The 25,193-nt window shown below is 36.3% G+C and overlaps 1 protein-coding gene across 3 annotated transcripts in view; it reads right to left on the minus strand.

The window, feature by feature from the left end:
• The window catches only part of LOC149089942 (membrane metallo-endopeptidase-like 1), a 36,937-nt gene extending 12,334 nt beyond the window's left edge, over positions 1 to 24,603 (minus strand). Inside the window, exons 1-12 of one of the 3 annotated variants that reach the window (XR_016192519.1) lie at positions 24,446 to 24,533; positions 19,817 to 19,895; positions 18,508 to 18,614; positions 17,910 to 17,966; positions 14,211 to 14,372; positions 12,299 to 12,382; positions 11,286 to 11,491; positions 9,930 to 10,121; positions 8,306 to 8,398; positions 6,315 to 6,469; positions 4,985 to 5,207; positions 3,101 to 3,199 (exon numbers count right to left, since the gene is read on the minus strand). Coding sequence is in view for 2 of the 3 variants with exons in the window: in XM_089231149.1 (XP_089087275.1) it covers positions 3,101 to 3,199; positions 4,985 to 5,207; positions 6,315 to 6,469; positions 8,306 to 8,398; positions 9,930 to 10,121; positions 11,286 to 11,491; positions 12,299 to 12,382; positions 14,211 to 14,372; positions 17,910 to 17,966; positions 18,508 to 18,614; positions 19,817 to 19,845 (1,407 nt within the window). In the remaining variant the exon portion in view is untranslated. Of the gene's footprint in view, positions 1 to 3,100; positions 3,200 to 4,984; positions 5,208 to 6,314; positions 6,470 to 8,305; positions 8,399 to 9,929; positions 10,122 to 11,285; positions 11,492 to 12,298; positions 12,383 to 14,210; positions 14,373 to 17,909; positions 17,967 to 18,507; positions 18,615 to 19,816; positions 19,896 to 24,213; positions 24,309 to 24,445 lie in introns of those variants that run through there. The other 2 variants (XM_089231149.1, XM_089231157.1) reach the window with 2 other exon arrangements.
• Between the last annotated feature and the right edge of the window lie 590 nt (positions 24,604 to 25,193).

Below are 25,193 nucleotides of genomic sequence, written 5' to 3' on the forward strand. Positions count from 1 at the left end.
TTAGCATGTTGTGCCTACATCTGATAATGTCATGAACACATGACTCAGAAAAAAAAATAAAAAAATTTAGTTATATGTCAAAGAAACGGTATGTTATAGTGGTTGCTGCCGAAATCAATAAGTTAATAACTACTATTCAATGAATCTGTTTTTCCAAATCTCAAAAAAAAAAAAAAAAATTTAAATAGATGAAATGCGTATTTTCCAAGGAGGTGCAAGAAGGTAAGTTACATTGTGCTAGGGGTGCGGGAACGAAGAATGGTTAAGAGCCACTGCTCTCTTTCTCTCTAAAGTTGACTACGAGTGTGTAATTAGTGTTCATAAGAGATCATTTGACTGTGTAATGACGTAGTCGAATCTAATTTGCTATTCTTCTGCATTCAATAAACTAACACACTGTTTGCTTTCTAACTCCTTCTAGCCATTGAGGGTAGCCATGATCGGCCCGAGAAAGAGCATGAGAGGACGCCCGCGGCTGTCCGATAAGCAATCCATCAAGAAGAGTGAATGCTGCCTCACGAGTGCTGCCTCTGGATGTGGGCTGTTTCCCTATCCAATGCCACCCGGATGCGTGTGGCCGTTTACCAGGCCGGACTACGGCATGATACCAGGCGAAATGCCACCGGTCGAACCGCTGATGAAAATCGCGTCTCATCCCAAGCTATCCGTCGAGGCTCCGAAGAAGTGGAAAGTGCCCGAGTGTGACGGTCCCACATCGCCCGAGTCCACGTACGTCAACGTGCTATCGTCTCTGTGCGATGCCGCGCACATCAGCAGCCCTGACGGTGGACGTTCCCTCAAGGAGCAGAACGTCCTGATCGGTGAGGATTTCGGAATGAACGGCCCTGCCGTTCTGACAAGCGACAACGAGCCGGTGCTCAACGGAAGAGGAGGGCACGACAGGTATCTCTACCTGGGTAAGGACCCTCTATTGTCCGAAGCTGCCTTGCCTCCAGCTGCCGACCGTCCGCATGTCGGAGTCCGGGACGGCGGTAACGTTTCAAGTTCGCACCACATAAAGGACGTCATCACGAACATCTTCAACAACTTGGAGTGCCTGGAGCGTTACGTCAAGATCAGGTCTTCGGCGGTCCCCGAGCCTTTCAAGGTCGACGAGGAGATCACCGCGATGGAGTATTTGAAGAAGGTGCTTGCTGACCATAAGGAACACTTCGGATCTTGAATGAGTTCTGGTGACGTCAGTCGTACTGGCCCCTGTATTTTCGCGTATGTGTATGTGTTTATACTCCCATCTCTTGTCTGTGTATTAAGTTCAGACAGAACCACTTATAGACTACAGTCTATACCAAGGAACGAATTTGTATTTTTATTTGAAGCTACCGTGTTTTGTTATTTTGAATGCGTGTGTATTAGAGAGTATTTTTTTCCCCCTCTACTTTGTCACGCACACTGTTTGCCTGATTACTTTGAAATAAAATACTGGATTTGAAAAAGAGAAACGCCTAGCTTTTCATCTGGGGAGATTGCGAAATAGAACCCCGCCCGGGAGGAGGGGGGGTGCGTCGGAAGTGTTTTAGACCTGCGTGTGGGTGCTCGACTTTATCTTCATATAGGAGATTTTAATTTCTGAATTAATTCTGGGGGGGGGTTACTCAGGCCAAGTGCTACAAAATACTGTAGGTGCTCGAGTACACACTACTTTACCGCACACCAACTCACATCGCCATACGGCAATTTCCATCCAGTGGCAGTGGCTCGGCAGGTAAAGAACTGGTTCCCGATGTTCCTTCCCCGGATTCGGAATCTTAACATTCATTAACGGAACATTGACGGTAACATTCATTGTCAAAGACGAGTACCAACTTGACCCCCGGCTCCGATACCACTGATGAGGGGTGGAGGTTCGTTTCCTTTGAAAAAATATAGAGCTTAGGCAGGATCATTTGGTATGAATGAAAAGTCTTTCCTACGGGCTTATAAAATGAAATTCACACATTGTGGTTGGTTTGCGTGGTACGCGGATCCCTGGGAGGGGGGATATATATCCCCCCTCCCAGGTCGATCACGGGTATGCGGAAAATAATGGACAAAAGAAATGATTTGAATAATTTTAAAAAGTATAATAACAACAATTATGCACTTTATACGAGGGAGGAAGGGTGGGAAGGACTGTCTTAACCCTTTAAATGCCATAACAGACATCACTAAATATCGTGTTTAATTCAGTAAGCTTTCTTCTGATTTTCGGCAAGTGAAAAGTAGGGGGTATGGGGAAAGATGTTTCGTGTTTCATTGAAAATTCAACAGTGCTGGTCAATGCAAAACCAGGAAGGGGGAGGCCCTTAAGGAAGCGAGATATCTCGTCAATGCTGCGTAAAGGGTTAATCGTATTATAGTGTCAAACGAAAAGTGATTTTTTTGGGGGTAATCTGTTAGAAGTATTTGCCCACCAACATCCACAAAATTATTTTTCTAAAGTGTAAGCAGAACTTATTGTCATGGTCCCCTTTTACAATCGAGGCACTGCAGTGCCATAGGATGTGCGTTCAAATGGCACTGGGGGGGGGCACGCAATCTTAAGACAGGGCTGCCACTAGCCTTCTACGCAATTGTAGGAGTGGGAAAAGTCTTGATGCATTTGTAGAGATAAGAAAGCCTTTCATATATTGAAACGAAATGGCGAGTTTTTCCTAGCGATATGGAATGGCCTTTCGTGGACTTTAAAGGATTCCCATGCATTCTATGGATTTCTAGGGATACGCAATACACTGGCACATTTCAATGGGGCACGCATATCTAGAAATACACATCCACCCTGCACGTTTCAAGTAGTACACCTTCTGCGCATGTTAACGGGAGTAATTGCAGGTTCATAGTCGAGGTTTTTTATTATACAACGCCATCTGTGAGTGAGATTTTGAATTATTTTTAATTTATAATTATTTAAAAAGAAACTTTACGCCATATGATAAGTATTTTAGCGTAAATAGCACTTTTTTTATGCCTATTGGTTTACATTAATAACTTTTTCGCTGATTAATAAAAACATTACCAATATCATAAAAAATAAGAGTACCAAGGTATGAACAAAGAGTCGCATGAGCAATACGTAATAGCAATCAGTGATGTTGAAGTGTACCTTTGCTATAGCAGACAATTTTGTTGACAAATTCATCCATCGATTTCTTTTAAGAGTGGTCTCGAACTGATACTTGATGTCATATACAAACTTCATGACCTGATGGTACATTTCCAAAATGAAAAAAAGGAACCAAAAATTGCTGAATGAATTTATTATAGGAGTACAGGATGTCCCAAATTGTTTGCGCAGCAAACATCTTTGCATCCATCGACTTTAGAAACATACTTTCAATTACAAAATAAGCTCTCAAATGACGTGAGGTAACTCAAAATGTCTTAAAATTTCCCCAGAGGACGTATACATAGAAAAATTAGAAAAACCAACTTTTTAGGCACCCTGTAAGCTAACACTTCCAATCAGTGAAACGTAAATGTGGCTCTGGAGACATTTACAAAACAAATTGCATATTTTTAAATGAAATATTTGAACGGTGATATTTTACCTTATTTTTCAGCATATTTAAGTTTTCAGCATATTTATCGCCAATGATTGAAGGTTTTATTCACATATTGCCAAACGTAATGCTAAACCATAGTCTCCCAAACTTTTTGTTCCATCTCGTCCCCTTCATCAGAAATTTTTTCCTCTCATCGCCCCCCAACTCAAGTAAACCCACTGGATCCAACGTTAAATCAGTAGGTTCTATCGTCCCCTTGGAACATTCCATCGCCCACCAGGGGGCGATATTGCCCACTTTGGGAAACACTGTGCTAAACCAATGAAAACTTGCCAATACAATGTTAAATTGCCAAAACATAATGATTTTATACACAGGGTGAGCGAAAAGCCCGTATAAATTTTAAAAATTCATAAAATACGGAAAAATAACCGAAATAAAAAACGGTTTGCAGGGTTAGCCTCACTAAGTCGCGGGAATTTTTTAAGACAGATAAAAAAAATAACTCACAAAAACACCCGGTAGGTTGTGCTAACGTACACAAGTGAAAGAAAAGATACGCAAATAAAGAACAGAATGCCTCCGAATCGTTTATTACAGCAGTTATTGACCACCATCACAGGGAATAACACATTGCAGGCGAGTCACAAATACAGCAACGGCAGAGTGCAGCAAGTCCACATACGCTGTTTACAACGGTGAACTGATTGTGGATTAGGAGCGCAGGTTCTTGTAAGCGTCTCATTTGCATATTTCCACCGAAATCACTAGTACCAGAGCCACCTATCGTGTGTTTTTTTTTTCTGTCAAAAAAATTCTCGTGACCGAGCGATGCTAACCCTGCAAACCGTTTTTTATTTCGGTTATTTTTCCGGTTTTTATGAATTTTTAAAGTTTCTAAGGACTTTTTGCCTACCCTGTATTTAATATCTCGATAACTATTGAATAAAAAAAATCTTCTGCAAAATGACTTCCCAAAGCGGATTTACATTTCAACGATTAAAAGTTGTAGCGCACGGGGACTCAATAAAAAGTTAAAGTTGATGTGCAGTTGTTATGTAATTGCACGCGTTAGAAACTTGATTGAAAGTGGGTTTCTAAAGTCAACGGTTGCAGAGATATCTGCTGTGCAAACAATTTGGGACGCCTGTATTAGCATTCATAAAAATGTATGTTTTGATTACAAAAAAACATTAATTATTTTTATAGAAAAATTATTTCACTTTTTCGAATTAAAAATTCAATCGTTTATGGATAAATTAATTATTGGAAAAAAAAATGTTCTTTATGTTAATCTAATCTATCAACAACACAAAGTTACTATCATATATGACTATTGAAACTTTTCGCTTTTTTTTAATTTCAATAGGAGAAACTAATTTTAGAATAAAATGTGTTTCAATCCACAATTTATTTTAAAAAATTGGAAAATCAGACATATCTAAAAAAAACAGTAAAATTGTATGCAGTAAATTTTCACTCACGTCAATTTTTACATCCTCTGGAAAGTACTTTTGAATGTATAGTAATGATAATGGATCGCTGAAACTATTGACCGCCGCAGTTGTGCAGATTAGCCATCGTTGAACACGTTTCAAATCATATCCAGAGTTTTTTGAGTAATCCTCAAGAGCTTCGTAAAATTTTGATGGTAGATAAACCAGCTGCGATATGACAACACGCCATCCCAAATAGTTAGCAACCTGTCTTTGAACAAAGGTTGTAATTAAATATGCAAATAAATGTAAAACTTTCATTTCCCTGTAGCGCATCAGTTTACCAACAAACATTTCGAAATCTAGATGCGAACATTGAAAACTCAAAATAACTATAGTTTAAATAAATGGTGCTCGCACAACCTTTAAGAAAGTGAGGGCCACTTCACTGATTTGGAAATCTGTAGTGGGCCACCTAAATGATCTGTAAATGTGGCGCAGTTCATTTAAGACTTAAGTGATCTAGAAATGTGTCGCGAGCCGCTTAAATGCTCTGAAACTGTGCCGCGGGTCACTGATGTGGTCTGTAAATATGCCGCGGGTCAATGGAGTGATCAGGAAATGTGCCGTATGCCACTTGAGCGATCTTAATGTTAAACTGAGCCACGGGCTTAAGTGCTCTGGAACAGTGTCACACGTCACTTAAATGATCTGTAAATGTATCGCGGAATCACTTGAGTGATTTGTAAATGTGCCGCAGGGTAACTTAAGTTATATCTCGATGTGCCGCGAGCCATTTGAGTAATGTGGAACTGTACCACAGCCATTTAACCGATCTGTAGATGTACCGCGGAATAGAAAAGTGATCTGGAAATGCGTCGCGGGCCACTCAAGTGCTCTGTAACTGTGCCGGACGTCACTCAAGTGATATGTAACTATGTTGCGAATCCCTTGAGCGATGTGGAACTGAGCCACGGAATATTTAACTGATCTGTTAATCTGCCGCAGATCACAGAAGTGGTATGGAAATATGTAGCGGGCCGCTTAAGTGCTCTGGAACTGTGCCGGGCGTCACTCAAGTAATCCGTAAATATGTCGCGGATCACTTAAGTAATAACGAACTATGCTATGGTCCACTTAATTACTCTGTAAAAGTGCCACGGGTCACTTAAGGGATCTGTAAACGTGCCACTGGCCGTTTAAGTGCTCTGGAACTGTGGGACGGGTCATTTAAATGATCTGTAAAAATGTCCCACTTAGTTCATTTTTACAAAATTTGGTTTGAGGTAGCGGGCTACATCAAATACGTCCTAGGAATACATTTGGCCAGCGGGCCATGAATTGAGCATATATGATATAAACTAATACTGCATCATACCTTGAATATTTCCTATCAACGAGAATTTCACTAATTTTCTGTAAGTAAGAAATATCTTGAATCAGAATCACGTCGTCATCGTTGATGGTGGCTTCCCTGTACATTCCAGTTAGCGTAGAATTTGTCACGCTCTGCAGGTACCACAACCAATCAAACTGCACATAAAAAATTTATAACAATCAGCTGGTATGAGGTAATAAATAATTGAAAACTAATCAAAAGGTTTTAGAAGAATGGAGTTGTACGAAAAAATTCTCCACACCATGCAATTCACCGATAGGAAAATTCACCGCCAGTGACGCCTTGATCATGGGCCCCCGACATTCAGGAACAGCATCCTCCCTAGTCTGAGATTTTTGGCGGGGTCCCAAAGCAGACTTTGCACAGGTCCTTCCATAGTGAATTTATAGCATGAAAAAACAAAAGGCGATGGTAATTGTGCAGGGCCCGAGGGCTGGAGCCCAGTCGGCCCCCTTTCCTTCTGGGGAGCCATGGCCTTGATGCATGGGCCCAACCACATTGGGGCCTCAAAAAAATTACTTCACCCAGGGCTCATTGTGCTTTCAACCTTAGCCGTACAAAAATTTAGATTTTTATTTGTGAAACTGTATTTCCCACTCTTAAAACTGGTACAGGGTGATTTTTGAACACCTTTTGAGCATTTTTTAAACTGGGATCATATCTCTACGTCGGATGGTTGATGAGATAAAGGCCGCATTAGCACTTACAAAACACCCTGTATATAAAACGCGATGATAGCGTACCCCGCGAAATTTTATAGGATACGTGTGAAACGCGATATTCGTCTCTCCCTCGGATAGAGGGTTAAGACGACCCTGTTTTTTTTCGCTACGAAAATTCATCGACAACAGTCCGTCACCAGTAAGTGAATGATCGAGCAATTAAGCAAGTGAGTGAGTGACCGAATGAGTTGGTGAATGAGCGAGAGAAAAAGTTAGTGAGTGAATAATCACGAGTGACCAAGTAAGTGAGGGGAGTGAGTAACAGAATTAATTAGTATCAGTGATCGTGTGAGTGGGTGAGTTACCAACTGAGTGAGTGATTGAGTGACTTACCATATGAGTGACCAAGTGAGTGAATAAATGAGCGATTGAGTTAGTGTATGAGGTGAATGGGTGAGCGACGAGTAAATGATAGTATAAATAACCGAGCGAGTGGGTGAGTTACTGAGTGATCGTATGAGTAGCTCACTCACTTGCTCACCTATCCTTTCATTTGCTCGTCTGCTCACTTACTCTCCTGCTCATACACTGACTCACTATATCACTTTGTCGATTACAGTAATTGCGTGGCAGTAAATTATCATACCGGTGAATTGCCATGTTGATGAATTGTCATGGCGGTGAATTTTCCAGTCGTGAATTATTAGCGATGAATATTCCGCACATGAGAAAAATGTATTCAAAAGTGATTGTGCGATATGTATTAGAAGTAATGTAATCAAAGTAACTTAGTAGAGAAAACTAACTAACACTAGTTAAATTCTCAGTTTCTCAATGATTTTGTATAAATTATATCATACAATATATGGACGCCATATGATTAAAACTAAAAATATACGGATTTGACATCAGTAAAAAATTATCAATACATCATCTTTAACTTTGGGAATCACCAAATTGAAAGTATTTCTAAATAAGTTAAACTTCGTACAATTTTGTTAAGAAAAGTTGTGAATGATTTTGAAATGCAAATGAAAACATAACCTGAAAAACCACTGTTCTGTGATACATCAAAAATAGTTTCATTTTTCAATGGGTAGAAACATGATAATCGGTATGCAATTACTTAATTAGTTATCATTTTTGTAAACTATATTTATGAAAACCATCAATAAAATAGCATGAATAGCAATAGTTTTTGTTTTCTGATAATGCTTCCATGAAGTATATTACTTATTTTCACAAAAAAAAGTAATAATTTGTGAATAAAACGAATGCGAATCAGCAATAATATTTGGTAACAGCAACCTTTGGTATCTTATCTCCAAGCTCTTTTACAGTCATTCTATTGTATTTTTCAGAATGCGAGGTTTCTTCATCGTCTACTTCAAAAGTCATTGCCTAAAATTTTGAGCGTGGGATAAAAAAATACCGCATGAATGAATATGTTAGTGAAAACATCGGTAAATATGAAATAAATTTCAGTTGCAAGGAAATTTCTTTATCGAAAGTTGCAAGTTACATAAACTCTAATTGACCTGTGTGGTTTGTTCGTCCAAATATTTTAATGGCATTTGTACCTGAGAGTTTGTAAATTATTGTTCCTATATACAACTATCAGTATTATTATCTTTCTAAAATGAGTCTTTTTAGTCTTCATTAAAAAGCTTCATTAGGCAGTTTTCAGTAAATAGGACTATGCTATAATGTTCATAGCACAGTACAGCTTTTGAAGACTATTACATTTATTTTGTATAAACATTTAATCTTAAAGAAGGTTATTGAGAAGAATGAAGAATTATCGCAGATTATACTAGCCATTTTGTCTAATATTTACAAATAACAAATATATTTTTCAATACTTATACCAGGACTTGACAAGTTTAATAACAAAAAAAATTTAGGCACCAGCCAAATTTCTTATGAGCCAAGAATGATTTTAATCTAAAAAAACTATCCTAAATAATGTTGTTTTTTTCGACTTTTCTGGGGCTTCTATATACTTTTCCTATGTTAAAAGACGTATCATATATATGTATGATAAAAATGTCATGAAAGCAAAAAATTTTATGTCATACTCCAATATGCTATAGACTCTAATTTAGTAACCACATACAAAAAAATTATATGCGCTAATGCCAATGTTGTAGTCCCCATGGCGACCAAGAGCTGTCAAGAACTGACTTTGGAGTTAATTTAAAACAAAAGAGTGAAAATATTGCCATTGAGAACAAAACTAACATTTCCATTTGATAACTAATCGACTTTTTTTCAATCAGGAACTTGAGGCATTTTTATTTAGACAACACAAAACCCCCCAAACAAGACGAGAAGACAATTACAAAAACAAATACCATTTGACCCAAAGGGATGATCCTTCTATGGGTCATAAAGAATCATAAAGAGTAACTTACAAGATTCATGGGCACATCCAAGTATACAAAAACAAACAGTAAAAATTAATAATCAATTTAATAATTTTTTTTGAAAAAACAACAGAAATGTTACTCTTCCCATTGTCTTTATGCCACGATATTCAAGCAACACTTTCAAGGAAAACGAAAAATATTATAATAAAAACAGAAAATCAGCTCAATAAAAACAACATTCCTACAGTGTTAAACGCAAAGACTCAGCAAAACAGGTTCCCAATTTATACAGAACTCCCTACAGGTATCAATGAAATATCTAAAGAAACAATAATATCAAGTAAAAAAAAATGAACTTTACGTACTCCATTTTTTCTCTCCATCTCACTACTATTCTTTCCTTAAATTACAGTGCAATCAATTATCAAATAAAATGAGCTGCTCAATATCTACTATTTCAAATATACGATTTTTTTACAGCTTTTTATAAAAGCTATCTACGTAAAAGCACTTTTTAAATTAAAATATAATCTACCAACTATCTAATGAAAAAATAGCTGTACCTTTAGTAATGTAGTCTCAAAATCTACGATGTTCTGGAACTCTGCTGTCAAATAAGGTGCATCATCAGAAACTCCAAAAAGTTTGACAATTTCAATGAAGAATTTCATATAATTTTCCAATTCTTTTTTACTATAATCTGAATCTTGGTTAAAAAGGACATCTTTAGAGAGGAGAAGGTAAGGCCGATGGAGCTAAAATCATGTAAATATAGCTGTTTCAATTGCTATTTAAAACTGAAAACAAAACTTTATATACGAATATTTCAATTGAAAGACTCGAGATTATTTTCACAATATCAAATTTCATACGATTTTCAGTGAAAGCAGTCAACCATGATTAAATAAACTCTTGGAAAAGATGTGTGTATATATGTACGTATCTCTCTCTCTACTTTTATCAGGTTTCAAGTTATGAAATATGTTCTCTAAAAGTTCTCATGTATAAGACTGAGTTGTACTGATTGAAATGGTTAATTTAAAACTAAAAGGGAATATGCGCTTATTAATAGTTTGTTTATGGAATTAAATTACACTAAACTACTTAATTGAACAAAATAGGGAATAATACAAAAATTGAATTATATTATAAAAACATCTCTTTTCATTCAATTAAGTGTGTGCGACAGCCTTAGTGTGTCATTGAAGACTTTTAGAAAGTTAATATGAATATTAAGAAAAAGTACTATATATATATATATATATATATATATATATATATATATATATCCCTTTCAGACCCGGGCATTCATTTTTTCGGAATTTTCAAAATGTTCTTATATTTTTGGTACTCAAAATGAAATACGAAATGAATTATTTCTTCACAAAAAATAAGAAAAAATAAAGATTTTATGACATTCATATTTTCATCAAATCTTCATTTTTTCTTATTTTTTGTGAAGAAATAATTCATTTCGTTCAATTTCTTTAAAATAAGATGATGCAGGACATATTCATCTTCCCATACAATTTCTTTAAGAATTTTATTGCTTAATTTTATGTCCTAAATTCCACTTTTCCCGGAGGCACTTTCTCGTGGAAGCCATCTTGAAGTTCGACCCTTAATCTGCCCTCTGATGAAAGCACCCATAGTTCATATTCACCATATTTATTATTTTAAACTTACACAATTCTTTAAGTCAGAGCTTAACTCCCTAAGATCAAAAGAAAAAACTCTACAGTGAGAAAAAGCGACCCACAAATATGTGACAGCAGAGTCTGAAAGTGAAAGGGATACAAAGAAGTACAAACTTGGCTAATTATTGGTGATGTTAATTGACTATTTGCACTAAATACATTACTGACATTAGCACTGCAGCATTGAACAATTGTACTAAAAGGGACACATTCAAAACTCACAGTTAAAATATTACGCAATGAGTTCTCAGGATCAACTCCAATCATTAATGATAAGATGAAACCATATCCAGTATGCAGCTGAACCTGTGCATTGGCATAAATTGCATCATATTTTGATGAGTTCCAGTCCTTTTGTATAACAGGCCAGTGTCCAATATCTACCATGAAGCTCAGGAAAGGGTCTATACCATAATTTTCAATAGTTTCTAAATTGATAATATAAATAAGCATAATTAATATTTGTGACATGATTAAAAAACGTTCAGAAGACAAAAATTCTTGACACTGAAAGTGCAATCAACTTTCCAGTGTGGAAAAAAAATTGATGCTCCATTTCCATCAAAAATGTAGTTCATTCAAATGCATTTTATTGAGAGAAATGCGGTAAAAATAAGTTTTATCTCATTATAACTATTGATCGTATCACTGGTAAAGATTAAAGAATTTTGACTAAAATATGTGATGACAACAATGTTGTATTTACATCTTCCTCAATCTCATAATGACTGACATGGATAACAATAAATTTTCTAACCTTTATGTTGTCATGCAGACAGTTAGGAAGATGAATCATAAATTCAAGTCGAAGTACTTATTTTCAGAGTTGACGTTTACATACGACCAAGAACTTAATATTAACAAAACTTACCTAATTGCTTTGATCATTTGAATCAAAGAAGTAAATAGTGCAACACATGCCCATAGAGGCATGCAGGCTATGCACTCATGCATTCAATGACATATTGAGAGATGACGAATGAATTAAAAGAAATAATTTATCAATTTAGCTAAGCATGAAAGGGATGGGTCATCAAATATGTTAAAAAAATTGCTTTATTGCATGAAATCTACTCAAGGATATAATATGTACATTGATTTAATCTAATGAAACATCATCGCAATTTATCTCTCAGAAACTGCTTGAAAGGAAGTTGTGATACAAACACGACAAGATCTTATATGAATATACAAGGAAATACAAACTAAAAAAAATTATATTGTATGAAAATCACCTGTCTCTGTACAGGATTTATAGAAGAGGTAAGCATTTCGCACTGCTTTGCTGGAGCTAGAGTGATTTCCACTTGTCAGAAGATCTGTGCAAAAATATATAAATTTTAAAATACGTGACAGAGAAAAAGCTTTCATACATGAAATAATCGCAGATGCCATACTTTCAAACCATGAGCAGCTCTATTGCTTCCACGGCCCATAAGTTTAAACTAATTATCAACAGCTAAACAAAAGAAAATATTTTGCTAAGATTCGAAAGTAGAAGATTCTTCTTAATCCTTACAGCGGTAATCATGAGAGAGAGAGAGAAATATCTCATCTCTCCTTAAAACCCTCTCATTTCGGCAATGACGAGTTCAGCTAGCTCTGTACAGGGAGCTTTGCCTGATAACATGTACCCCCACCCCGCGTCCTGTCAATTAACTGCGAGTGGGCGGAGTCAGCTCTCCTGTTTCTCACTCTCTGTGTCAAAAACACTGTCTCTCTCTTGCTAACTAACTTTGAAAAAGTTAGTTAGCAAGAGAGAGACAGTGTTTTTCCCCTCATCTTTTCAAAGTTGTATAGAAATATGCATACAGAATAACGATAGAAAAGAAATAGAATATTTATCTTCCTTATTTTATTATTAGTAGTAGTTTGTATTGGAGGAGGAAAGCATTTATCAGCTCACGAGATCGAAAAGAAAATATTCTTCGTGTAAACAGGTGATGATTTCTAGAAGGTTTAGTGATTTCTATTATGGCAGTTATATGGCTAGGAGAAATTTTAAAACCCGTTTAAAGAGTTAATGACACTTGACTGCTCTGTAATCAGTCAAAATTTTTGCTTTCGAATAACAGATATTACTATCAGAGGTATTAAAGAACTATCAGATATCAGATAATCACGGCCTAGCAGCTTGTGTTTGATCTAACTAAATAAATAAATAACAAAAATGGGCACCTAACCGTGAAAAGGCGGCAGGTCAGTTTCACAGAACTGGAGTCGAAGCATAGCTGAGACCAGAGCCGCCGTTAAAAGCGGCCACAGCAGGTCCCGCGCTTTGAGGGATCCCGTATACGTTATACATTACACTAAGAAGTAAAAACAAATTACTGCATTTCAATTTTGTTTGTTTGGTTTTTTTTAATCAAATTAGCTGTGTCTTTTCGACAAGGAAAAAATTTTTGGAAAAATTCTAAATAACTTCTCTGAGTCTCTGTGTCTGTGTTCAGGCATTCGGAACCTGCCCTAAACTGTAGGCTGGAAGCGGAATTCTTCCGAATTCAGAAGACAGATGTGTTTAAAAGTTGTTATGTGTTTAAGCACTTCTTAAACACATAACACGCACTTCTCTAAGAAACAAACATCGCATTTAACATTAGACTAGTACTGCTCAACCACACACGTACCTCGTCAACATTCCTCCGGGGAATTTCTAACGAATCGATACGTTTCGTGTGTTCTGAGTGTATGTGTTTGTCAGAGTTATGAGAGTGTTTCGTGTTCTACTGGTCCTGCCATCTCTCTTTCATATTTTGAAGTGAAAATGCCAAACGCCTAAATTTTCATGTTATGTAAGAATCGTGTTGAAGGTTTGCCTGCTCTCTCTGAGGAGAGGCTTTTCTGAAATGGGAGACCAACTCGCACTCACGCCTTGAAGTTGGAAAACAGCAAAAATCTACTTCAGGAATTATTACGATGTTAACTGAGTCTCGCGCTGAGATTGAGAGGTTTCATAAATGACAGAGAATATTTTTTTACGCTTTTCACATTCTCATGAGATTTCATTTCATACAATAACTTGGTGTGACCCAGTTTACTTGCATGAATACAAATCTACGATCACAAGTTGTCCTTTTTTGCTTATAGTACTGTGCATAGCTACATTTTTGTTTTGACAGGAAATTCAAACAATCAAGAACACCTTGCCTTTGACTTTCTTGTACGTGTCGCTCCGCAGAATTTCCAGCCAACCATACACATCTACGTCGTTTTCCGATTCTTCGATGCTAGCCCAGTTTCCACAGCAATATTCGTAAAAGTCTACGCATGGGTCGGCAGAAAAATTCAGCGACATAAGAATAGAAGCTCCTAAAACGAGTATTTATGTCAAAAAACGTAATTATCAAACCACTACGCTTTTTTTTTTCTCTTCTTTTTTTTGAGAAAAGTTATCAAATATTTTAATAAATGATTGTTCTGTAAAATTGTTATTTATCCAGTTAAATATTGATGATATGGTTAATGGCAAATGGTATATGTTAATATCGATGTACCGTTATTTCCTGTAATAAAGCCGCATCTTATGCAGGGTGTCCTGTATCCGCATGTGGCCTTTGTCTCATCAACAGTTCGTCGTAAAAGTCGGGAAAGACCGTCATGAAGGAGAGGAAAGGAACATTGTCCGCGCGGCGCGTTAGTAGATACTTCTCATTCCCAACTTTTCTCTGATTTTGAATTCAAATAACTCAGCCAATATTGCACATATATATATATAGAAACGAAATTTTTTATTTTTTATTTTTTTATTTATGGAATTATTCTTTTCAACAATCATGGGGGGGGGGGGGGATTATTTCTTTCATCAATTATAGAATTATTTCTTCCACCAATTCTGAAATTATCCCTTTCATCAATTATGGAATTATTTCTTTTTGTTATAAATTCTGAATTTTCATCCATTTTGGAAATCTAAATTTTCATCAAAATTCTGCAAGCATTTTTTTTTTTTCATTTGTTCTCTGAATTTTTATCAATATTCCAAAAGTACTTCTTATAGTTTTTCTAGATTTTCATGGGAGCTGGAATTATTTCTTTAATTTATTCTGAATTTTCATGCGTCAGTAATGTAATTATCTCTTTGTCAATTATTATTCTTATTTTCCATTCATAGATTCTGAATTTTTAATGGTTTTCAGACAATTTCTTTCATTAGGTTATAAATTTAATTGGTTTTTCGTAATTATTTCTTTCATCAATTTAAAATTTTCTCCACATTCGAATTTTTTATTTTATTTATTTATTTATTTTATTTTTATTTATTTACACTCATGTCCATAAATTAAGGATAATTCAGAATCACACGGAAATCGAAATCTAAAGTAAAATTTCACCTGTAGAATTATCACACACATCTGCAAGAATGATAAGCAAATTTCAGGAAGCCACCAGATGATGTCGATAGTACGTCACAATGACGAGAGTGTAAGGGGGGGGGGTGTATAAGGAATGGTGGCAAAGAAGTAAAATTGTTCACAAGAGTTCTGTAAGGCGCTCAGTGCCATAAGCGAATAGTTATGACACAGAGGACGCATGTGGATGATTTTTTACGTGGTAGAATTATCGGCCGCGCCTGGAATGTGGGCGTACTCAGATGGAAGTATCCGAGGAACTTGGAATTGCCCAAAGTGTCATCTCTAGGCTTTGGCAACGATTCCAAGATAACGAAAATGTCAGTAGACGTTACAGTACAGGTCGCCCCCGAGTTACAACGCCGAATGAAGACCGGTATTTGGCAGTAACTGCCAAAAGAAGCAGACGGAGCACAGCATCCGACCCGTCTCGTCAGCTATCTGCAGCCACGGGTACCACAGTTTCAAGGCAAACCGTGTACAGACATTTGGGAGATATTGGTCTATATGCTCGCAGGCCTGTCAGATGTGTTCCGCTCACGGCAACTCACTTTCGGCAGCGATTAGCCTGGAGTGGAGAACATGCAACGTGGACATCGTCACAGTGGGCTTGTGTGATGTTTTCCGACGAGTCCAGGTTTAGCTTGCAGTCTGATTCACGTCGGACTTTCATATGGAGAACGCCAGGTACCCGTTACCACCAAGACAACATCATTGAACGACACCGTTACGGTGGTGCAGCATTGCTCGTTTGGGGTGGAATTATACTGGGTTCCAGAACAGATCTGCATGTTCAAACCAGAACCATGAAAGCCCAAATTTATCGGGACATCATTCTGGAACAACATGTACGTTTGTTTAGGGGTGCCATGGGCGCAGAATTTGTGTTTATGGATGACAACGCCCGTCCTCACCGAGCAAACATCGTAAACGAATGCCTTGAATCTGAGGATATAACCCGTATGGAATGGCCAGCATTCTCACTTGACTTGAATCCGATAGAGCATGTGTGGAACATGCTTGGCCGACGAGTTGCAGCCCGTCAACCACATCCTACATGTGTACCGGAACTTCGGAGAGCATTGCTTGCTGAGTGGAGTGATCTTCCCCAAGATCAGATCGATAATTTGATACTCAGCATGCCTAGGCGTTGTACGGACTGTATTTCATTGCATGGGAGACATACAATGTATTAACCATCATACCAACCATGTAATAGTAAGTTTTTGTAAAGGAGGTATTTTTTACAATTGCTCCAGGGATCAAAAAATCTTAGTGTTTATGAATGGTATCATACATACACCATCGTTTTTGTTCTTTATCTTTTGTTTAATAAATGGGCTTTATGAATAAGTAACGTTTGTTTTGTTTCTGAACCTTTATTTGCCGGAGCTAGCATTATCCTTAATTTATGGACATGAGTGTATTTTTTTATTTATTTTTTTTTTGTTATTTTACATTTGTGTCTAAAATTTTTATATGAACATTTTCAGCATTCCTGTATATTTTGTAATAATATTTGAATTTTCGAATGCCGATTCCCCTCTCCCGCAGAATACATAAAATCGGGGAAAAGAGACCCGAAATTATTAGGACGCCTCTGGCCCCGTTAGGGGTCATTCAAGTATTACGTCAACATCGAGGGGGGGGAGGGGGTTTCGGATTTGCTGACTTTTGATGACAAGAGGAGGGGGTTTGAAAGTTGCTACGTCATCAACCACCCCTTTTTCAAGATATGAAATATTCTAAGCTGCTGACGAAATTTTGCTGACAGGGAGGGGGGTCAGTGTTTTGCTGACTTTTGCTGACAGGTGGGGCGGGGGGTCAAAAATGGCTGAAAATCTGCTTACGTAATACTTGAATGACCCCTTATCATTTTCGCACCAGACCCCACTTCTAGTAAGGGCGGCCCTGCCAACACCGGCTATAGTAGACTATTATAACGGTGTCGACCGGTGTCGTCGGTAACCTGCACCCAGCTATTTGTTGCTACGTACGGCAGTGTTTTCAATTACTCCGAGGACCCTTTAGTCAAACCACAAAGGAATAAAGGACCACCTGGGCTATACCGTAAGCGCTTTTTTATATTATAATTTCTGCTAGGTCCTTTTCTGCTGAGTTACGGCCGTAGCTAGCCATTCCTGTGCCCTGTGCAAGAGTTTGAATTAAGGCCCCTTCTGGCCCATTTAGGCCCATTCTGCCCTCCCCCCTCCTTCCAAATGAGCACTGTGCAGTTGCATCTGTTGCACTTGCCTAGTTACGGCCCTGTTTTGAGTTGTTTTTCCTTAAGATATGCATCATTTTTCTTTTGTTTGCATGCCTAAAAGTGGCCGTTATTTGGAAATCCTTATCCAGAGGTAAACCTCGATGTTAACCCAATGGGATGCGTGCCGTTCCACGAAAATGTGGCCGTTGTTCGAAAGTGGTCTTAATAGGAGCTTTTACAGTATTCACGCTATGTATAAAAAGTTTTCGTAATCTCATTGAAAAGTCTTACCAAGTTTTTTACAGCCTTCAGCGAGGCAAGTCTGTATACTCTTATTTTGCGAACTATCTGGGAAAAAAAAAAGGAAGAGAAAACTATCAACATATATGTTATACATGATTTAAAAAAATAAAAATTAGTGTTTATCATCACATCACGTGACGAACCCGGTATAATTTCAATATGAATTATCATCATACAAGAAATTTTTTCGCGCAAAAATATCTGGGTTTTTGATGATTTTAGCCTCTAAAATATCTCTTAAATCTATGCGTATGATAATCCATGTTAAAATCATCCATATATCGATTTACGAGATATGCGCAAAAAATCATAAAAACCAAAAGTTATTTTTTCCATTTACTAATAAAAGCTTTATAACACCAAAATATCTCAGATTGACAAAGGCATATGCAAATTGCCGAATTAATTTAATAGAAACTTACGTTCATTGCATCAAAGACTTTTTTCTAATTAAACTTAAAAAATTGATAATTTTATACCGATTAATCACCAAATTGTGATTGAAAATGCTCGCACTTGTTAACATATATGGCGTTATACATGTGATTTATTTGTGGTTTTCTTCCCAAATCTGAATAAAACTTACCTTGCTTGCGTGGGGTTGAATTTGTAGCAATCAGGGCGATGAGTACCACGGTCAGTAAAAATACGACTGTCATTAAAGACTTCTCTAGTAGAGATCTACTTTTGAAGCTGCAGGAAGAGTTTTTTTTTCAGAACAAATCATGAATTAGCAGTATTCATCGATAAACGAATTAAAATTCACGTTGACTAATGATACCCATTACACAAACATAGAAGAATGCGTTTTATACAGTAAATATGTAGTATCATAAATAATTTTCTAACTAGAGTTCTGATTCTCCAAAATTACTCTCTATACTTCTTTTTTTAAAAACCCTTCCCCAGTATTTAATTCATCCCGAGAAAGCAAACACATTTCTAAAAACTTCCTAAAATGTGTTTAGTCCATATTTCTTTCGAAAATACAAATATAAGGTCACAACAAGCAAAATTCCCCCCCGAGGTGGCTGAGAAAAAGATGCCCATAACAAATATGGATGTCATATATTTCTAAATCTAAAGTACAGCAACCCAATTAAAAATGCAATTCTGGAAACATGGTGAAATATAATACGATGCCCTTAAAAATATTTATGGTTTGTCTTATTCTGAGTATTTATACCTTCTCGATTTACCCCAATATGTTTATGGTATTTATTTTTAAACCTGTCAATTGTGTTTGAATTTACTCTACTCCCGGGGTATAAGCTATTCCATTTATTAACAACCCTACTAAAGAAAAATTCCCTGCGAGACCACAACCTAGAATTGTCCCTTACCAATTTTGATACTACTTTACCGCACACCAACTCCGGTCATATACGGCAATTTCCAGCTAGTGGAAAATGAAGGCTCCATCCATCGGTGGTCGTCCCAGGCTCGGTAGGTAAAGAACTTGCTTCTGTGCCTGGATTCGAACCCGTGAACCTTTACGGTAACCTTCATAGTGGAAGACGAGCATCTTACCACACTGCGCCACTCGAGCTAACCAATCGATACGGGTGTCGATCCATCCTATATATGCCGTTGAAAATTTTGAACACTTCGATCATATCCCCAGACACCTGCGTTCTTCCAATGTAAACATCTTAAAAAAAATGAAGCCTCGTGTGCCAAAAAGGACACGCATAGCTCTTCTCTGAACCCCTTCAACCCAGTCTATGTCCCTCTTTAGGTGTTCGGTGAAGTAGTCTACAAGATTTCTCCCTCAGTTACGCAGTAAAACAATCTAAGGTAATCCATACTCAGAAACAATCAACATATTTAACAAGTTTTCAATCAATTATTCTTTAACCATGAATTGTGGATCTAACTAATCGGAACAAACTTACGCTTTTCTTGCTTCTGTTAAGGACAGCATACCCTCGGGAGAAAGTTCTGTAGACTATTACTTGAGAGAAATTGCAGCTCCTGTTGGAATTATTATAAAATACAGCAATTAATTCATTATGGCCATATTTCTGCCAGCAAAAAACGTCTTTCTTTGAATAGGCAACACATTGTTGTTAAAACATTCATAAATATTTGTCAGTTCAACGCTGAACCAGCATTGGCATATTCCCTGCCATTCAATTTTTAAAGATAGTATTCAACTTCCACCTTTTACTCGCGTGTTTCCTTATATTTCACACATAACACTTGCTAAATGTTCAGGATTGTAATTTCCAAATATTTGAAATGCAACTCAATAAATTGATACTTAGTGCGAGAAATTAATAATTTGATAAATCGAGATAAATAAGTTATCGAATAACTCATCTTATTGTTAATATTAACCGCATAAATTAATGCAATAATGAGAAATTGAATTTTCTGGATGTATGCCGAAACTGATATTTGGAAAGGAAAGTGATTTGTCTCCTCTGGGAATAGAACCTGGGTTCCCTTTCATACCGGGCAAATGCGATAACTAATACACCGAGACACACTTTTCAATTCCTTATAACACACATTAGTAGCGTGAAGCGCTGAGTGGGGCGAAAACTCACTTTGGGGCGAAAACTGCTGTAGTGGCTGCTGACTCCCTCAGCGCTTCACGCTGCTAATGCGTGTTATAAGGAATTGAAAAGTGTGTCTCTGATGTATTAGTTAGCGCACTTGCCCGGTATACAAGGGGACCCTTCTTCGATTCCCGCAGGAGACAAATAATGTTTCTTCCCAAATATTAGTTTTGTCATAACATCCAGAAAATTCAATTTTTCAGTATATTTCAGGCCGAAAAATACCATCTCTTAAATGCAATAATGTTCGTGAATATGTATATTTGGCTTTTCTTTTGTCAAGTTTCATTGAATTTACCTTTTTCAATTTACGTATATCATTTCTATCATTTAGGACTGTCAGACGTTCATATACACTGTACATTGTTCCGTAATTTAAAAAATGAAAAGTCTCAAAAGTGACTTGAAAAAGTTAATTTGAAATACAGTGAAACCTCACTATAATGATACTCGATACAACGATTTTTATTTCAAATTTGGCTTGGAATTTATTGTAGTCTAATGTTAAACTACTCTCAACTTCAAGATATTCTTCATATTGATATAATGAAATTGTATACACATTCTGTATAATGAAATTTTTGGAGAGATTTTGAAACTGCTACAACAATACTTTTCTATACATGTATCTTGCTCAGAATCTTCTTCAAAATATTTTTGAACTTGACACTTGCTTTTGTTCTTTTCAAGGGCATCTACAGCATTAACATCGTGATTTTGCATCATCTGATCACCGAAAGAGTTAATGAGGTAGCCGGTGTTACAAAATCATATGGAATTTTATTAACAAACTGATAAATTTCAATTTTCTGCAGCGAACAAACACTTTTGAGTGCATTTTCTAGTGGTACTAACAACACCGATTTAGATGTTTACAGCAGCATGAATGTTGTGTCAAGTGATGATCATGTTGCTCTCGATATAAGGATAATACCTTTACAACGATATTTTTCTTGGATGGCAAAATATCGTTATATCGGTATGTCACTGCATGTGAGCTTTTTATTTCTTTCGTTTGAAAATTATTTTTATGTACTCGATTTTTCGATAATTTGAACATCGTCACTGATACATAGCATAGGATTGAAACTCGTCAATAGTAGTGTAGGTTGTAGGCTGCAATGTATCGGATCGACATCAGAAGAAAAGTCTATATTTATAACCAGCAATCTTTTTCTCACAGAGCAATGCAGCAGAACACGAAAAATTCTCCAACTTAAAATATTTTCCACCATTTTAAAAATCTTTGTGATAAACTCTCACATACAAGATATACCGGCAAGATAAAACTGGCTGTTTATGTAGAGGTATTGATTTTTTGGAAAAATTTCATCTCTGCCATTGAGATGAAATTTTTCCGAAAATCAAGTACCTCTACATAAACAGCCAGTTTTCAGCACATCTTGTACTGTATTAGCAAGTGAAGAGTACATCTTTTTCTTCATATACTCTCACGTACCACTCTGTGGCACGTGTGCTGCATAATAGCCACTCCTTCCCCCCCCCCCCGACGTAGAATATTCTCAATATGACACCAAGAAGCAGAGATACACATTATAATAACCAGCTCATAGAAAATGAATGATTACAGAAACATTTAATCAACACAAAGATTTACAAGTGATTTGTTGATATACAACGTAAAACAATCATATCGATAAAACAACGTGAAGCTGATTGTTTTACTTAGTAAGTATGTCAGCAAATCACTTGTAAAATTTTTTTGGTTTGGTTAAAAAATATCTCTGTAAACATTCATTCCCATGACTTGGTAGGTTATTATGATACGTTTCTGTGTGGTGTTTTATCGATTCCAATTCCTCATATTTTGACAATTCGCTACAGCTTAAAATTGAAATATATTTTCCTTCTATAGTTTTGTTAAATTTGGTAGCCTCTGAATTTGCCTATTACGGTATATGATAGCCGCGTATGATCATACGTAGTCAATTAACAATACAGTTATCTAATTTGCATAGCTCCGTTTGCAAGCGTTCGCTTAAAGCGTATGTGTTTTCTCAATGCAAATATACAATTTTGGACCTATCTCAGCCAAATTTTGTACATATATTACGGCCAAAGCCCGAAACAGACCAGTTTGCGAATTGACCGTGCATTTGTAAATTTCGCAGTGAATTGACCAGCCAGTCTGATCTTTTCTTGATTTCGGCCTCTGGCCAGCCAGTTCACAAAATGACATGAAGTGATCAGCCATAGTCGGAAGTAAAGAAGCACGATATTAAGTTTATTTATTATTTATCTATCATCAACGGAATATTATCGTCAAATTTTGGCACTTTTTCTGACGCCACCATCAAACCAGGATCAACCAATATGCCGTCAAGACGGTCGAGGATCACCGTACATCAGCATATCGAATTTTGTCCCGAGATCGTTGGATACACCTCTCGGCCAATACGTGAAACGGGCTGGATATTCGTAAACTGGCCAGACTTCGGGCTTTGAGCTTAACATATATACAGTAAAGCCTCAATATAATGATATTCTGTACCAAGAAAAAATATCGTTGTATGGGGATTATCGCGTTATATGGAAAGTCAACACGTACCACCAAATTTATACTGTTGTTGGCATCTTTTGTAAATCTGCGGTGATAGTACCATCAGAAAATGTGCTTTAAAGTATTTATTCGTCGCGGGAAAATGTAGTTAATTAGTTGATTAATGTAATGCATTCAGATGTATTGCCCCTGTAAAGAAGTTTACTGTATTGTGCTTTTGTGCCTTACAGAGAAAGTAGAAATACAAACAACTTTATCTACACTTTCGGTGATCATGTGGGGCAAAACACCTAACGTCTAATAAATTATTAGACGTTCATTTTTTACGTTTATACCTAGAAACTTGCAGCAAACAAAAAAAAGTTCAATAGAAGTGTGAATGCCTTCATTATTTTTTTATTGATGCCTTTTATTGCTATTCGTGTAATATCGATACAAACAATTTAGGTTTCGGTCTAATCATCTGATAATAACCTAAAAAATATGTAAAATATGCAAGAATATCAATCGATAAGGTTTTGTTTTTCTTTCAGTTACGAAAATTTCGAGTTTATAAAATCAAGGCTTTACACAACGAAGTTGCTCCGTTTCATCAAAAAAAAAAAATCAATATAGAGAAATAATTGTAAATTAAACTATTACAGGCAGAGAAATCAGAGATTTGGATATATATATATATATATATATATATATATATATATATTCATTATTTTTTCTTCATTTTATTTTCCCTCTCTATTTTTAAGTTTAGAGATATCAACCCAGAAATTTATGAAAAAAAAAACAATTTCCTATGTTTTTTCCTAGACTCGACTGTGCACATAGAAACTACATTAAAAAATACATTATTTTTTTCCTAGGAAAATGAGTGATTTAAAAAAAAATGAATTTATGAAATAAAAGCACCGGTAGGAACGAAATTTTTTTAATTTTTATTTTCGAAATTAGGTTTGAAATCCCACAACTTGAACAAAACTAACTAATTTCCTTGAAAAAAAACAATGTTTTTCCTTTAATTAATAAAACATGTTTCCAAATGGAAAACATCAGCCGTGAAGAGGAGTCCCGATAAAAATTTCTTTTCGTACAAGAACTTTGTTGTATAAAATCTCAGCTGCATTTTTTTCCTTTCGTCCAATAAAAGAATTTATTCTTTGATAACGAGCAGTTATATCAATAAGAACAAAAATCAATAGAAATGAATTACCTTTTGGGTGAGACAATACTAGGGAAAGATCAACGTGTGTAGACCCAAAATTGCAAAAAGAAACCACGGCGAGTTTCGGAACTATATAAAGTTTCTTCATCAGTAGTATAGAAAGATTCTTTGCTACTAAAGAAGGAACTTCATATAGTTCCGAAACGCGTTTAGCCGTGGTTCCTTTTTGCAATTTTGGATCTACACACGTTGATCTTTCCCTACAAGAATCAATGCCTACCTTCTAACGTGGTCCGATATGGAAGCACTCAGTTTTTGTTTCAAAACAAATTCTTGAACTTATTTACTCGGACCTTATTTTCGTCTCTATCATTACTAAATGGAGTGCTGTGTGCGACAACATGTCGTGATAATATCAAATGATAATTGATATGTTCGAAAATGAAAAAAAGAAAAATAGATATAACGTCTCTGATTCTGTCAAGTTCATTCATTTCATATCAATCAGTTGTCAATCAAAGTTAGTTTTTTTGATGACGATAAGGTGACTCGAAGAGAATGGGATTTGCGTCTGAACTGCAAATCGCTATTGTTCGGATTTTTAAGCTTTCTCTTTTGTGGGATAAAAAATAAAAGTTGACATAAACAATTGACACTTTCTTTTTGACTGAAGGAATTGCGCAAACACTACTAGAATTGCTACCTTTATTACCCTTCACTTATTGATTGGCGAAAATTGCTTCCTGAATTACCCCTTCCCCCCAATTCTATGTGAAATTACCTTGAGTACAGTATATTCTTACGACAGCCAGCTATTGATAAACCTACACGTCAAAGTGTATAGAATGATAGGATGAGCGAATTTCGAGAGCTTCCTTTCAATTTCAAGTCCTTAGAACGGGGGAGTTCTTAACGTTTTTCAACTGCGATCCAAAATCAACATCGTGACCCATGGGACTTTATACGAAATTAGTGCATTTATAACGAAACTGGGACTGTAAGTGGATTTGTACGACTCATTTATAGGA

Source organism: Pholcus phalangioides, unplaced genomic scaffold (assembly GCF_987345545.1).
Source record: "Pholcus phalangioides strain wild (caught in Gottingen) unplaced genomic scaffold, Ppha-v1.0 ptg000001l_1, whole genome shotgun sequence".
Classification (NCBI taxonomy): domain Eukaryota; kingdom Metazoa; phylum Arthropoda; class Arachnida; order Araneae; family Pholcidae; genus Pholcus; species Pholcus phalangioides.